Source organism: Gadus morhua, chromosome 21, assembly GCF_902167405.1.
Source record: "Gadus morhua chromosome 21, gadMor3.0, whole genome shotgun sequence".
Taxonomy (NCBI): Eukaryota; Metazoa; Chordata; class Actinopteri; order Gadiformes; family Gadidae; genus Gadus; species Gadus morhua.
The window spans coordinates 9,603,030-9,620,391 of NC_044068.1; the positions used below are offsets into that span (position 1 = coordinate 9,603,030).

General features: G+C 41.3%; 1 protein-coding gene across 3 annotated transcripts in view; it reads left to right on the forward strand.

Annotated features, from left to right (window-relative positions):
• The window catches only part of si:dkey-71h2.2 (low density lipoprotein receptor adapter protein 1), a 36,589-nt gene extending 21,613 nt beyond the window's left edge, over positions 1–14,976 (forward strand). Inside the window, exons 5-11 of one of the 3 annotated variants that reach the window (XM_030346096.1) lie at positions 5,579–5,693; positions 6,048–6,120; positions 6,897–6,983; positions 7,537–7,664; positions 9,061–9,095; positions 11,092–11,129; positions 12,566–14,976. In XM_030346096.1, coding sequence (XP_030201956.1) covers positions 5,579–5,693; positions 6,048–6,120; positions 6,897–6,983; positions 7,537–7,664; positions 9,061–9,095; positions 11,092–11,128 — 475 coding nt within the window. In that variant the 3' untranslated portion in view covers position 11,129; positions 12,566–14,976. The remainder of the gene's footprint in view (positions 1–5,578; positions 5,694–6,047; positions 6,121–6,896; positions 6,984–7,536; positions 7,665–9,060; positions 9,096–11,091; positions 11,130–12,565) is intronic. The other 2 variants (XM_030346097.1, XM_030346095.1) reach the window with 2 other exon arrangements.
• Positions 14,977–17,362: the final 2,386 nt, after the last annotated feature.

Genomic DNA, 17,362 nt, shown 5'->3' on the forward strand with positions numbered 1-17,362 from the left:
ACGTTTCTGTGATATAGATTAGACTTCAATACAGTGAGGATTACAGTGTTGACAACATAGTGCTGGTTTGAACGATAATAGGTTTATGTGTGTGTGTGTGCGTGTGTGTGTGTGTGTTTGTGTGTGTGGCATTGAATATAGTAACATGAGAAAAAGTTGATGTGTGTGCGTGTGCTTGTATAGGTGCGTGTTGGGGTTTGTTTGGTGTGAGGTGCGTGATGTGAGGTGTGTGTGTCTGGTAAAGCCATTCAGAATAGTGTGTGTGTGTGTGTGTGTGTGTGTGTGTGTGTGTGTGTGTGTGTGTGTGTGTGTGTGTGTGTGTGTGTGTGTGTGTTCGTGTGTGTGTGTGTGCGCTAGGTCTTAATGAATTTTGTGAGGTGTGTGTGTGCGTCTGTGCATGCAGCTAAGCCATTTATGATAAGAAGGGTGTGTGTTCGTATGTGGGGTAGGTCTTAATGAATTTTCCTGTGAGGTGTGTGTGTGTGTTAGCGGCTAAGCTATTCAGAAAAATATGTGTGTGCGTGGGCGCCATTTCTGATCCACCTTATCAGTTCTAACAGACCATCAACGAGGGGCGTCGTCCACGCCCATTATCCTCTCTCTCTCTCTCTCTCTCTCTCTCTCTCTCTCTCTCTCTCTCTCTCTCTCTCTCTCTCTCTCTCTCTCTCTCTCTCTCTCTCTCTCTCTCTCTCTCTCTCTCTCTCTCTCTCTCTCTCTCTCTCTCTCTCTCTCTCTCTCTCTCTCTTCCCCCCCCAACAAAGTATGGACCCATTTATAGAGCTCTCAGGTTCATGAGGGCCCGGCCTGCTTACCGGTGTTGCCAGATTGGGCCAGATTTTTTTTCCGCCCAAACTGGCAACACTGGCTGCAGCGCGCTGTAGCCGGTGTTGCCAGATTGGGTGGGAAATCGGGCCCAATCTGGCAAAACTGCTGCTTGCTATTCCCAGGGCTTCAGGCTGGTAGTTCTTAAGCACCAAATATCTGAAACAAGCTTCGGGAACCTCTGAAGTTGCATCAACACTTAATCATTTTAAATCAGTATCGAAAACTTTTCTGCTTGCTGCAGATTTTTCATTTATGTAGGTCTGCACTGGTTTATTTACTATCTGACCTTCTTATGCCTTCTCCTTTGTGAGGTTTTGGCCTTTCTGCTTGTAAACTCTGCTGAATAAGTAAACGTGCCTCACCTTTATATAGGACAGTGATGGACAGCCACAGGAAGATTGGATGGACTAGGAGTTTGATTCAGTCTCACCTCAAGCACAGACACATCAATCACCTACATTGACACAGTGTTAGGATATCAGATATAGGATAGATGTAGCGATGAATAAAATCAGATGGGGGATGGATGGAGAGATCAATAGAATCAGACATGTGATGGATGGGCTATTAAAAAGAAAACATCTGATCAGACAGGGGGCATGGGGCCATGCATGGGTGAAGCTGTATGTGTGAGGGTGTGTGGGTGGAGGCCATGTGTGCCTATGCCCTAGCCTCGTCTACGTTCACACTCAGATGAACCCCTCTTCAGGGGGTTAGAGCTTATTATTGGACAGAAAACAAATGGGATGGATCCCCCCCCCCAACAACACGCACCCACGCACACGTACACACACATTCTTAATGTCTTCACGTCAACTGTGTGCAGTAATTCATGCAGGGAGACGCACTTCAGCGTGGTTTGACAACACACTAAGTCGGGCCCATCTGAGGTGTACTGTGACGGTGAGTATTGTTGAATGGGCCTTATTCACCGAGAGGCCATCTTGGCTGGCACCAATAAGGAGCTAGATGTCCACTAGGCCCATGGAACGCATTTTTAGGAAACTATGAATATGAATAGAGTACTCTGAATATTAACTGAGAGGCCAACATGAAGATCACTTCAATTGAACTTTGACCTATGTGATAATAGGATTGCACGCACACACAGGGCAGGCTAGCAGAGCCAGCATCTTGTAACTTATTTTTTTTCCCCCAATTATTAAAAGCAGCGTTACAGTGCGACCAACAGGATTAAAGAAAGCTCTGTCTGTCTCTCTCGCCCTCTAATCTATGAAGTGTATTTGTTTTTCTTCTTCAGTGTGTGTGTGTGTGTGTGTGTGTGTGTGTGTGTGTGTGTGTGTGTGTGTGTGTGTGTGTGTGTGTGTGTGTGTGTGTGGCTTTTTGAATAATGCATTCCATCACTGTCACTTCAGAGAGGAGCAGAAAAACAACAACAAACCTTCTTTGTTTGGTCGAAACTGAAAAAACAACAACAGGCACACGTTCCCAAAAAAATATCGATATCCTCCTCCATTTGGTTTCGCATCCTTCTACCGCAGTTCTGTGAGGTAGAAGGTTGCCTTTCTGAAATCTAAAACGGGGATTCAATAATGATTTCCCTTGGCTTTCAGTCACTCGTGTTCACTTTATGCAGTCAGGAGATCATAGCACACCACCCCCCCCCCTTCAGATTTGAGATCAAAGGGGCCCTCCTTTCACATGTTATGATGAATACCGGCTCGTGTTCCGTTCCACCAGCTGAGCTACAACTCCTGCTGTCCCACGTATCAATAATTCATGATATTTATTGATTTGAATAATTGCGTTTTAACTCGGGTCACCCGAAATTCCATTGAATGGGTGTCGGGTGTTAACGGAATCGCTGTTGTGTTTTGAACTGCTGCTTGTGTGTATGTTTTTATCTTCGGACAAACACACTTCATGAAATATTGCCACTAGAAATGAGGGGGAAACAAACTGTCAAACTGTAAATATTGTCTTTTTCTTTTTAATGGTTTGCAAAAAGTCACGTCTTAAAAGAGCAATTTTCTTCTCTTTCCTTTCCAAATGTCCTCGCTGTTCACACAACACATAGTTTATTCCCTCATTGATGCCCTGTTATAAGCTAAGTAACCCATATAAAGTTGGGCTCAAAATCCCCATTCATGCTAAACGTTTGCTCAGCAATCCGTTTAACAGCCACTCTTTAGTGACTTCATATTCATGACAACCCCGCCATGCTTTAATTTGATGTGGGTTAATGCATTTCATGCCCTGTGTGTAATATACCATTCAACAGTATATCCCTTCTCATACAACACATTTGAAATGTGACAGATTCTAGATTGGACCAAATTTGCAGATGCCAGCTGTACGATCTCATGGGCACTATTATATTGGTAATAATACATTTGAGGTTTGGCTTTCATAATCATTTAGGAATGAAGGCATAAACCATCACCTTGTTACAGCTGTAGATATTTGAGTCTGAAAGTTAATTTTTCAGTTGCAAAACACAGGCCATGTGGAGACTTATCATTTATGTTAAATGGTGACAGGCTCCTTGTTTTTATGTATGTGTCCATGTCTATACACTGCCATATATCAAATATAATTGATAAAATAAATCATTTGCAACTATAAGGCATTTCATGTAATGCCTTATAGTTGCAAGGCATTGTCTTGTACATAACCCTTAAGTCTATCAAGTCAATGTTATTTGTATACGAAAAAAGTTCCCAAGTTATATAACTTCAACAGCTAATGCTTAAATAGGTCCCCCTTTGCCCTATCTCTTATTTTGGGCTGGGATTATGAAAGCATTTTAAAAAGCTAACTTGACAGACATGGTTAAAAACAGATGTGTTAGAATGCATATTCAGATTCTATGTGGGTCAGGCATCCTACACACTGCGATCCAGCAGCATTTAATAATTCGACATATGAGGGCTGGCTGTGTCCCACCAGTGGCTTCATTAGAATATCTTACTTGATTCGTATTGAATATTTGAGTGTGGTTTGGGCACCAAACATGAATAGGGTCATTGAGTATGAGTGCTTCGGTATATCGATGAATATGACTAACTATGAATCACCGTTTTGATTATTTGCATGTGATTTGCAACCAACCAGGGCAGTTGAACTCCCAGTAGAATTAGTATGAAAATAACTATTATTTATACTGTGATAATGAGAAGCCAGACCACCTGTGTCTTGGATGCTTTGATGTTTTCTGTTTGTTTATTTTAAGTTGAATCTATATTAGTAATATTTAACCATTATTTTTAGAATGCCCTTTGATACATAATAATTCAAATCCTTATTACAGGGTGAGCAATTCTTTTTTGTAGCGCCTTTCCAGCTATTGATGCCATGACCTGTTTCCCTGTACAAAACTACAGAAAACGACCAAGTAAAACAATTTAACTTCTTCTGGTCTCAAAAGGGGGAGTTTTACAAACCGATTCAATACACCTAGGTTTCTGCCAAGGCCCCTTGTGATAGGAAGGGCAGTGATGGATAAAGATGGCGTCTCTTCTTCTCTGTGGGTTCAGTACACCTGCAGCTGGCCTGGCGGAGGAGGCCTTGTGGAGATTAGGTTTTCAGAATGCTATTGGACACGCAGACCGTCACGGCTGTCAGAGCGGCAATACACATAATTGGATTTATTTAACGGAAAGATATTAGATTCTCACAGTGGATATTGGGCATGGTTGCGTGTGAGTGGGTTTGTTTGTGTGTGCGTGTGTGTGTGTCGGGGGGGGGGGGGGGGTGAGGGGCTCTAATTTCAATTTGGCGCTGACTGTAAGCAACCAGATATGTCATAAAAAATCTTTCCTCCACCAAACATGATTAAAGACCGGTGGGCCGGTTTAGTGTTCATATTTGTTTATCCACGAGGCAGGGTAGTGTACTGGATAGGGTGTTTGTCGCCCCAGCTGAATGCTATTGGAGCTAATCCCTCAAGTCCACAACTGGCCTGCAGGCAACAGCCCTCCACGTTCTACTTTATCGCATGCATCTCAAATCACTAAGATGCTTTTGATAAGGTTGTCGGAGAAACACCTTAAATGAACTTGTCTGCCTTAATGGCGTGAACATAGTTCAGGCATATCTCTAGATTTGTTCTTGTCTCTAAACAGGGATTTGTGTGGGTTTCTGAAATGATTAACTTTCAAACGGTTGTCAATGAAAGCTGACGCATCAGCCCTTCAGGAGGCCAAAGTGGGACGGTTCTTCTGGTGCCGTCCATCTGTCCATCCTCCTTCAGCCTGCGTCCTATCCATAACCTCTCCCCACAGCTTGTTCTGAATATATTTGCTCCTGGATATAGTAATGCAACAGGCTGTGCATGCTAATTACTAATGCTTGTGGAGTTCTTATCGTTTATCCCTGATTATTATGCGTTGAGAGGTTTAGATCACGCCATGAATTTCCTGTCTAGTGGTAATGATAAAGTACACATTATTATCCTACTTTATCATTGCTGGATACTGAGTCGTGATCCGATGTAATTATTGGTTCTCGTCATATGATAAAGTAAAGACTGTTTGTTGGATCCAATAAAAACATCATATTTTATCGGTTGACATGATTAATGGCTCACATTTATCTGTGCCAAGAAAATGCTAATCAAGTTATTTTTCCTAGCTCTTTAATAATCATTTTTTTGTTAAGTTAATATTTTTTTAACTACTATGATACTCCGATAAACCCTCCTATCTGAACCGGTAATCGGAAGTCCTTAATGTGTCTATACAATGGATTTCTGATCTAGCCCCTCTGTGCCTTCTATCCCCCGCTGCTCCAGAATCTCCTACTGCACTGCAGATAAAACTCAGGACAAGGTGTTTGCCTACGTCTCTCAGAGTCCGTTTAACGAAACCTTGGAGTGCCACGCCTTCCTCTGCCAGAAGAGGAAGATTGTAAGTGTTCTAGCATGATGCATGTTTTTATAATTACTCACTATACAAAAGGGTCTGAGGTCAAAAAAATATGTTCCATTTATTTTAATGGTTTATTGCGCCATCTGGTGGAACTAGGGCTTTACTGTCTTTGAGCTCCTTGCGTTTGTTTCTATCGATCGTTTCTAAAACGATTCAACCCTTATTTTTCCTATAAATTTAAAATAACATGGTTGAAATTGTGGCATCCAAACCGCCTGCTTTACCTGATAACATATTGGCAATGATAACACATTTAGGACAAATTAACTAAAACCAATGTAACAAAACCACGCCCTCCTCCCCCTCTCCCTCTTTCTGTGTTGCGGCATCCAGGCTCAGGCTGTGACGCTAACCGTAGCCCAGGCTTTTAAAGTGGCCCTCGATCTGTGGGAAGTCGCTCAGGAAGGTGCGTACCACCACTTAAAGGACCCCTGTTTTACCACCAGGTGTGATTCTGAATAATGATTGAAAGACACTTTATAATGAACCCTATGATATGATCCCAAGTGGGCGTGGCAACGCAGATGTAACAATAGATCGATCAGCTTACAAGTTCATACAGTCTGTTGTTGAGTACAGGCTGGAAGGTAGTGGTTTGAAATTACTTTTAATGGCTGCCTTATCACCCCTGGTTCTGCAAGCAGGTTTCTTTCAGGAGTTGACATTTAAACCTGTTAAATTATGAATGTGAGACAATGGTTTATAATTAACACCTGTGCTATGGGAGGGTGATGCTAAGCTGTGTGAATGCAGACAGAGTAGCTTCAGAATCCACAAACGGATCAGTTACGTCTGCCGCAGTAGCTCATCAGGCACAGCGGGCTGTCTGGATGGTTCCATCCCCTGCTCCTCCTAGCTGAAGGTTGAGGTGTCTGAGCTGGATGTGTGTTTGAATCTATGAGAGAGAGAGAGAGAGAGAGAGAGAGAGAGAGAGAGAGAGAGAGAGAGAGAGAGAGAGAGAGAGAGAGAGAGAGAGAGAGAGAGAGAGAGAGAGAGAGAGAGAGAGAGAGAGAGAGAGAGAGAGAGAGAGAGAGAGAGAGAGAGAGAGAGAGAGAGAGAGAGAGAGAGGATTCTTAATAGAATGAAAACGCTCCAAAGACCAAATGTCTGTTTTCTTGAGAAGAATCTGCTTCAGTCTGATCGCGAGCACTGTCCTGTTTCTGCCCTGTTTGTTGTGCGTAGGCAAAAGCAAGAAGGCCAGAACATGCTGTTCCTGTCCAGCCCGTGATGCCGCCATGGCGCCGTCAGAACCCCACTGTGTTTCAGCAGGTAGGCCCCCTGTTGTTGTTGTTGTTGTTGTCACCGCAATCTGCACAAGACATACGGAAAGAAAAAATCAATCGCCACAATGACAAAAGCTACACAAGGAGGGATGGGTTGTTTGTAGGTTGGCTTCTGTAGAAAATAGCGATTAAAGGTGCCTACCTTCCACCACAGTGGAAAATGCTGCTGAATAAATTGTCTGTTTTAATTACATTTCGAGGCTCGCTAATGACTTAACCCTTTGCGGGCACGGTGGTAAAAGTTAATGCAGTTACGACCTTGGAATAATCTCTAGGTAGGTGGTGCGTATCTGTAAGACATGCATTTTTTCCCACACTATTTATACTGCCATGCTCTCATTCGGGTATTGCTGCACAGGTTTTCTCACACACACACACACACTCTGTCTGTCTGTCTGTCTGTCTCTGTCTCTGTCTCTGTCTCTGTCTCTGCCTCTGTCTCTCTCTGTGTGTCTCTCTCTGTCTCTCTCTGTGTGTCTCTCTCTTTCTATCTCTGTGTTTCTCTCTCTCTCTCCCCCCTCTGTGTGTCTCTCTCTCAGACCCAGAGAACATCAAACCAGCCGGTCTCGAGGAGAGAATTCGCCGGCCATTCTTCTCCGCCTCGCTCAGTCTGCTCTCACCACGTAGCAACCCTGCACGGCGACGGCCAATCAAACACGACTCCTGGGTATGTAGGGCAGAACAGGAGCCTCTGGGGCAGGGGCTTGGTCCGGACCCAGAGTTCCTTGCTTCTAGGGATTGTGTCTCATTTCACAGTCCAGGTGTGGGGGGGGGGGGGGGGGGGGTAGTTGGTAGTTGTTAAGGGTGTTGGACTCTCAACGCGGAAGGTTCTGGGTTTGATCCCCAATACTCCCTGTAGACATCCTGACCCCTGCCTGCTCAATGATGACATGCATCTCAATGCACCGCTGGTTGTTTTGGTTGAAAGAATCAGAAAATGATGAACAGTACTTATGGGTGGCTGGAACTACCTACATGGCTATTCTTGAGGTTTTTTTCCTTTTGTATGTATTTTATTTATTCTATATATAGAGAGATCTGTAGAGATCTATAAAAAGATCCGTTTGTGCTTACTAATGACCTTGAACAAAGCACTTTCACATATGTGAAGTTAACACACCCAGTGGAAAATGCTGCTGGGTTTTCTTTGCTTGGATGTCATGTCTATTTTGCTATTACTAAATATATCACATTTAATTTCCTGGTTACAGTTTAAAACTCTATCAATTGTAATTTTTCATTCTTACTATTAATAGTAAAGTTAACTTATGACTTGTAAAGTATTGTTTCTGCATGTACAACTGCACACCACAAGGTGGCGCCATATATCCTTTCAATTCACCTACTCCCCTCAATCTCCCGAACATGGTGCGGCGTAAGGTAGTGTAGTTTAAAACTCCTTCGGGACAATGTGCTCTGATTAAGCCCGAGCTCATCAGTTGGATCGTACATGCGTGTACAGCCTCCTCATCAGTCTCTCCATTGATTTGTATTCATTTTTAAATTAATATTCCTTTCATGTGTGCTTGGTTGCCGAAGAAGAAGCAGACGCACTTCTTTTCAATGCCTAGCAATGAGACCCGGGCCTCTGCTGTTTCATTCTAGAATGCTAGTCAGCGGTCTATATCTCGATCAATGCACTTTTCTCAAGCGCAGTGATGGAACATCGCCGTGGAAACAGCGTGTGAAGTATCGATTCAACGTTGAAGCGAAGACGTTTCTCCTTGAAACACTTTCGGCAGCCCCATTTGACGGATGTTTCAGTGGTGCAGGGAGACGGTGCTCACCATGAGAGACACGAGATGTTTGGCCCTGAAGGGAAGGGCCAATAATGCAAATAACTTATTGTACATTATTTGCATTTATAATTGGCCACAAGAAAACGTCACGTGAATAATTAATCTTAATATTTATCTTATCCAGTAGTAGTAATATTTTTCATCATAAAAATCACTTAATTGTTTCCTTGTGATGTATTTTATTTGTTATTTCTAACATTTCTTTGTTGCTTTAAAGTGCAAACTAAATAAAGTTTGATGGTGATTGTTGTTTGTGTCCCACAGGACGTGGAGGACGGCCTTGAAGATGCATTCTCAAGGTAGAGTATGTGAGAATGTAGTAATGTGTATGTGTGTTATTCTAGGAAATAAAAGCTTACAACTCCCCAAAGACTACCCAGAGCAGTCTGTAGATATACAGTGCAAACTCATTTAATATTTTTTATATTGGAAAATATATTCAATAATTTCTACAGGCTGACATTTAATTTCTCATGTGTTTAAGTCAGTATTAGATTAAACAGTTTTTGGTCATTTGGCGTTTTTCCAGTTTCAAAGGCTTTATGATTGAAAGCCTATTTTCCAATATTTTATGCCGTTGATTTCTTATCTTACACACTGGCAAGTAACGATTTAAAACGTTGTCATTGTATGACATAAGGTGGTTTGACTTATTTGAAGAGCGTAATTATCTGTAAATATATCAACCACAAAATAAATGTCCTCTCGTCTGCAAATACAGATTAAACCTTCGACCACCTGAATCATGATGAAGTACAGTATCGCTGTATACCTTTTCAATATCACTGTGTAAATATTTCTCTAAACATTAAACCACCCACTTGATACTAATCGTAGAGGACCGCTAACCTACTCTTGAGATTTGTCTTCAACATTCACCGTGCTCTTCTGATAAATGATGAATGTCCAATTCCCTAGCACCTGCAAAACCCCAGAGTCACGCACGCACGCACGCACGCACGCACGCACGCACGCACGCACGCACGCACGCACGCACGCACGCACGCACGCACGCACGCACGCGCACACACACACACACACAGTGGGTGTATTGCAATCTAGCTTTCATTTGCCTGGCTCAGTCATATTGGCAGGGAGGACAACACCTGTTGTAGTGAATGTTATGCAATCACGAGCATTGATTTGGCAGCTCTGGCAATGTGTTTATATCTAATATGTGTGTATAGATCACATTTTGTGGCTCCTTATCGTTGCATAATAATAAATTCTCATAACCGAAATCGAATCCAGAAAAGAAAAACGATGCAGGCTTCTTTGAATAAACAGATTATATAAAGGTTAACATCTAACCATTTAAAAGCCTTTCAAAACAAACGTGCTACAGGTTTTCAATAAAGCATGATTCTGCGCTGCAATCAGCTGTTTCCAGAAGCACCTTCTCCACCATAGAAGGATTGTATGTGATTTTATAGTGAAGGATGTTATTTAACTCTAATAAACACAATATATATGTGCTGTGATTATGTATATCCTGATTTGTATGTGGTGACAACTCATGAATATGCTTGGAGGCGGGCGTACACAAATTCATATATAGAGCAAAATGCCACGCACACATATACCAAGGTTATAATCGTTCCCGAAGACTTACGAAAATTAGGTTGGGGAAGGATTAGTTAGTAACTGGTACCATAGTATGTGCTGTCAACTCATCCTGCAACTCATGCATTTATAGTCACATTTTATAAATTCAGCTGAGAGTGATTTCCATTGAAAATGGAGAGAAACGCATGAATCAAATTTAATGTTATTTTCCTCTGAACACTCCCCCATCGCACGCCTCCATTTGGTCCCCAGAGACACATGCACATACACACGCACACACACACGCACGCACACACACACACACACCCATACAAGCACACCCGCAGTCAATGGGATGCAGTGAAGAACATCTTGTTTGTTGCTCTCTCATCATGCACTGCAGTAAACCACCAAGTAACAAACGTATTGGACGTAAACAATCCTATCCTTCCAGATTGATTTTTTTTTGTCATTTTTAATCATATTCTGAATATGAGGTTTTAAGCAGCTTAGAAGGGAACCTAAGACTGTTGGAAGTGATTTCGAGAAATTTGAATACGAGCCTGCTGTTACTCTTTTTTTGCATTACATTATTGTAATTAAATAAATGGTATTTGTATACCCTTGTGGTACCAACACTCAATATTCTTATATTGTTCCTTCCTTCCTTCCTTCCTTCCTTCCTTCCTTCCTTCCTTCCTTCCTTCCTTCCTTCCTTCCTTCCTATCTATATACACACCTACCTTACAGCAGCATGGATGTAGAGGAGTTAGACAACAGTAAATGAGGTGAGAGTGTGTGTGTTTATGTGCACGCGTGTGTCCAAACTGCATGCTGTAGTCCAACATGTGTCATGAAAACTCTTATTTTGTTCATATCATGGTCCCAGCCCCCTCTACTTAACATTGTTAGTACACATTTTTCCTCTTCTCTCCGCTGTCTAATGATTTAACCAGTGATATCTTTTGGCCGTGTGGCCTGTTGCCGCGGTGCTATGAAGAACCAACATGGCGGAACAGCATTGTCACCTTTTTCCAGGATTCTCTGTATTCAAGCTTTACCACGAGTCTATCCCGATGTATTTCTCCAACCTCACTAACAATACCATCGGCAAGGGGCTCCCCAGCGTGGCGCCTGACCTCGGCTGTCCGATGCGCTACAGTGAGCCGAGCGAGGGAAGCCTCTAGGACTCCGCCCCGCCCTGCTCCGTTATATTTATAGTACCAATATTTTAATGGGGGTCGTCACGCTATGCTTATCTTGTAACAGAGGAGAATGCGTGTCTTGTTAAAAAAAGAACAAAACGTCAACAATATCAACTCTGCTTCTGCAAATAAAAAACTATCGCGGGATAGTCGGACTGCTGACGCCATCGGTCCGGGATCGTCGTTGTCCGTCGGCGGTATTCCGAAAAATGACGTCAACGGCCCAGCACTTAATTATAGAGAGAGTTAGAGAGGAGGGTATGAGAGAGAGAGGAGGACAGGGCAGGATTCGAACCCGGGTCGCTGAGTTTAGGACTGAGCCTATGTGGTACGCGCTCCCACCGGTGGGCCACCGGGGTGCCCCCACGGTCCAACTTGTGGCCACGAATCAAGCACTACTCTCTTAGTAGTGCTGGAAAATGGGCGTGTTGGTTTTACTTTGATGAAGACTTGAGCCGTCTGGGAACAAAGGAAGCCACCCTGGAAACGAGAATCAAAGTCAGGGAGAATCCCTGCATCACAAGCATTGAGGCTGGTGCCACACTATACATTCACTTTGAAGTAGTTCCCCTTTGTCTTTACTGTGTGTGTGTGTGTGTGTGTGTGTGTGTGTGTGTGTGTGTGTGTGTGTGTGTGTGTGTGTGTGTGTGTGTGTGTGTGTGTGTGTGTGTGTGTGTGTGTGTCCGACATACCGTGTAAGAGCCAGAGAACAACAGTTTGAAAAATCGACTTCCTTTCCTGAGTGCATATATACCCTGTTCGATAGTCAGCCAGTGATTGTGTTGTTTGACCTGCCTAACCAATCACAATGCTGGCCTTGTCTCTGTTGTCTGTTCATTAATGTCCTGATTGGCAGTCAGAGCAGGGACCTATAGGTTAAACCCTCTGACTTCAGACCACTCCCCATCCATCACGGTAATCTAGTCGACATCATCTTTCTTACCGTTCTCTCTCTCTCTGTCTCTGTCTGTCTCTCTCTCTCTGTCTCTGCCTGTCTCTCTCTCCCGGTCCCTTCACAGACTGGCTTCACGCCAACAGCCTCTGACAGTCTGGTCGTGCGTTTGAAACCAGAACCTTTTTGGTTGGGAGCCCAACACCGGAACCAATAGACTGGCATGGCCCCAGTCCAGAGAAACATGGACACAACTGAACTCCTGCCATACGCAACTTCCTGCACACACAGTGCAACAACAGACCACGTTAGGCCCAACATAAGACACCACTCAAAGATAAATCGGCCTTCATGATAAGAAATGTCTTATTTTTTTTCAATAATCAAACACCAATCCAGCCGTCAGTCATTAAGTATTTGTAAAGCTATTCTTGTTATCCATGTTTACTTTGTTCAAACTATGACTTTATTACTCTTTTTCAACTTCAACTATCCATGGACAACTGTCCACTGTTCTCTCCTCAAGCACATGTGTTATCTAATGCACTGTTGAAATCTGTTGAACGGTGGAAGATGCTCTCACAGTCACTGGACACAGTTCATGATTGTGTTATGGGTTTATATTTTGTGTTATTATTATGAGTATTCTGCTGTTTGCCAAGAACAAGAGGGCGGTTGTGTAATGAAATTGTAGAACCTTTGTGTTCTTTGTGTTGGTGGTGTGTTGGCGATTTGAGTTTAGAAATATATAAGTGTGTGACTAACAGGCAGAATGATGTGAAAGCAAAGCATACAGTCAAGTTAAACCAATATAGCTGAGGGATGTCATTTCTGAAAGGTTCATATACATCTTAAGCTTAGCATAGAATCAGTGACATTAAATATATTTTATAACACCAATATCAACTTATTTAAAATATCTTGTTTGTTTATTGATAAACAAACATTTAAAATCACACTTTCAAAAATCGGCATCATAGATTAAATCGTAGGTCATTTTATAGTTTTTTGTGTCCATTTACTGTCCCTATCCAAACGGTCTCCATTAATACTGAATACATCAGCCAACTAATGCAACAAAGAGTTGCACTTATACTTCTACAGCATTCATTATTAAAAAAACAGTCAGTTGAAATGTCAAATCAGCACTCATTTGTCTAATGGTATTCAATTAACGTCTATAAAGGTTATAAATCAAAACAACTAAATTGTTTCCCTATTTTCTCTGTCTCTAGAACTTTATCAAATTACTTGCCTCTAAATAGAATGATACTGTTGAACATGCTGGGTAATTTAAGGGGTTGTAGAAATATATAATTACAGCGTTGGAGATAAAAATCCCACACTATTTGCATATGCTGTATTTTTTCAATATGTGTATTTTTATTTATGTACATATTATAGCATTGTAAGTAGTCTGAATACAATCAGGGTTATACTTTTTCTACCAACATTTATTACTCTTGTAAATAAAAACGTGAATGCCTGTTTTTTTCATTTGGTTATACAGTTAATAATTATGTTATGAACTATTTTCTTCTCAAATTGTATTATGGGTTATGGGTTATAGAATATTGGGGCCTGTGTGTCGCTGTCATGACACCCACTACTAGAATAATTGGATGGCTTATCAGGTTAGACCATGGGGCTTAATTGCATTTCATTTCTGCGCCATTGGAAATGCCAGAGAGAGCGAGAGAGAGCAAGAGAGAAAGAGAGAGACGATAGGGTGGGAGACCACCACCACTGTCTTCACATTCAGGAGCCCTGTTGAATTATAATGAGGACTTGGGAATGTGTGGGATTCCGGATTCTTTTTTGTTGGTATCGTTATGAGATTTGCCTGAATTCTATTTTAATTTCTTTACTATTTTGGTATCATCTAACTTGTTTTTGTCTCAAAATTTGCTCTATGATCTTTTTTATGGGGGGGGGGGATATTATTGAATCACTATCATTTAAGTTTTTTTATTTACAGTTAATGCCTGGATATCAATATTGTCTAGTTTGGTTTTATCGATATACTAAAGACTTCCAACTAACCCACACAACTCGTTGAAGAAAGATAGGTTAAGGCAGTGAAATAAGTAGTACACACATTTCAACAAAATCATTGGATATTGTAAAACTTTTTTATTTTGTCCAACTTCTTTCCGGAGACAAAAACTCAGATGTCATTTTATATTCTGAAAAAATTATCTATTTTTCTTGTTTAAGAGTTCATTACTTGCATATTTGTTTACTTAAATATATGTAAATGAGTTATATTCAAATTGCATCTGTTTTCCTTTAGATGCAGTACAAATCAATATTAGGAAACACCAATGCAAAGTCAAGAAAAGCAAATACATATTGGGTAACAATGTAGCTATAGTAACGAGTTAAAATGTTTATATTTCTTAATCATCTTGGCTAACCAACAGAACAATGTTGTCGTTTGTCAAAGAGGGTGCTTGATATTGGTTACCTATGCAATTGTTGGATATGTCAAATATTATGAGAGCAGTTTGTGAATAAAACATATTTAGTTGATGTACAGACAGAATAATCTCTGTTTTTGTCAGTCAAAGCTTGGATATAGTCATCGCGTTTTTGAAGGTCTTATATTTTACCATTTAAACATCAACGAATCAAAATGTATCATTCGTGGGACTGTCAAAGGGAAGAGGGCTATTTTCGTGAAGATTAATGTAGTTATATCTAGATGGACTTGATTTATTAATAAATATAACTTCATTGCACTTACACCAACACTGATGCTAAATGGAACAATGCATTGTGTTGTTTTGCATAACTAATAATAAATAGGTTAATTAGCATTCAATCAAGAAAATAACAGTAATTCATTGTTACATCAAAGGCTGAATTGAACACGTATATGTATTAGCACTCACTTACTTTACTTGGCCTTGTCATCCTGCATAGGGCAGCTTCATTTCAGTATTATGTGCCATTAGGTTTTATTCCCTATATAAGAGTAGATGGATGCCCTCAGCAAACATCTTTGATTGTAAATTTGACCAAGTTGTGGAGTCCCTGGGAAAGATCTGGTTCAGGTAAATCCTAGTGGTGCAATCAGCAGTAGCCCTCAGCAGAAAGTGTCCTCCTGTGTACATAAAATATTCCACGAGTACTGCCCTTTCATTTATTTTCCGTAAACATTTTCCTTGCAAAAAGCTTACAGCGAGGTACAAACGGAGGCTGAAAATTATCTTTAAGTGTAATAATGGAACACACGGAGGATAAGCAAGACGTTTAAAGTGGTTTGCTTTCCTATTCAATACACATACATTATTTTCTCTCCACACAATGCCGAAGTCACATCTAATTTATTTTGACTGTGCTTTTAACAAGCAATTTCCTGTCAAAGTATTAGTCAGTATGAAAAAAGCAAACATAGGATTAACAAGATACAGACGACTGGCACACAGAAGTTATTATCTGGTTGTTATGCTTTAGGCCTACACCCTCCCACTGCCTAAATACAAAGGAAGGACATTCTGGACAAAACCCCTGGATGTGAATCTCAAGTCTCTGAAAATATGTCTTGCAAACACAAGAGGAGAGGGAAACGTAATAAAACATAAAATATGTATTAAACACCAAAAGAGGTCGGCAGACATTTCACGTCTGAATTTCTGCATACGAAAAGCTGAAGTACTATTCAGGACCAACGGCTGCAGGTTAAATTGTCATCTGAAAATGGAGTAAATCAATCGTTGCCTCAAAATAGGCCCAATGGCAGCAAGCCAATCTGAGAAACAATAGTTGAGTGAGTGGGGGAGGCAGATATAACATTCCCTGAATGCAGATAGACTGTTGACTGATGTGTTACGGAGATCTGGTTTCGGCATTGATAAAGGATTCCTAGAGTACTTCATACGGAATTAACTATTTAGTAGACACTTTCATCCATAGCAGGTAGGGTTTGGGGCATAAGATGCCTGTGGACATCCAATCCCCCTGGAGACACTGGGGATCAAACCCAGAACATATGAGGAATGGAACCCACCTTCTGTGCTCATGCTTCATGGTCATGGAAGATCCAAACACCAGCCTTCTTGTTGTTGTGGTATTGGAGGGGAATAATACACATGTCTCTGGGCTACATATAGATTGGGATGTTTCGTCAAACTTCAGTGGATCAGCAACAGTAACTGTGTTGCTGCAGTCTGAAGCACACACCTGAGACACACTGGTATAGATGCATTGCAGGGAAAGGATCCTTCCTCCTGCCTTTAAGTTTTTTCCTGTTCAGTCAAGCGTGGATCCCTCTGTGGATTGTTGCATCTACCAATTGAAGCATTTTGTTGTTTATTTCCTCCTCCATTCTGTTATGTATTGCCTCATCTATCACACGGGTTCCTAACCTTTTTTGGCCTGTCACAATAATATCTTAAATTCTGCAGAATATACTCAAATGTCTCCCATTTATTGGAATCTGATCTCCACACGTTTCAGCTCATTGAATTATGCTTACTGTCGAGTCTTCACCTCAAATGTTTTTGAGGATATTTGTGGTCAGAATAATTGTTTATTTTTAGCACCATTTGTCTAAAATGGTTCTCAAATTCATCTTTTGTAAAAAATGTTTTAAGGAGCTATAGCTCTGCAGGAGCTCAATTGTTCATTAACTCCTGGCCTCTATAAATATCTATTGATAGTCAACTCCCTTCCTTTCTACTTATTATTCTTCCTTGTCTCAAGTTTCCCTGTAAATGAAGAACTATTTTCACATGCAGGTCGGCAGCTACCAGTGGAATTGCTTGGTGTCACCTTGATGTCGATGTGACCAAAATAGATTTCTGGGTCGCAGGCTTGTTGTGTCAGTGGATTCATGCCTTCAAAAGCATTACAGTAGTAATGATAATAGAACCCATGATGAAGACATGATGACACGGACAACATTTATTATGATGATTAT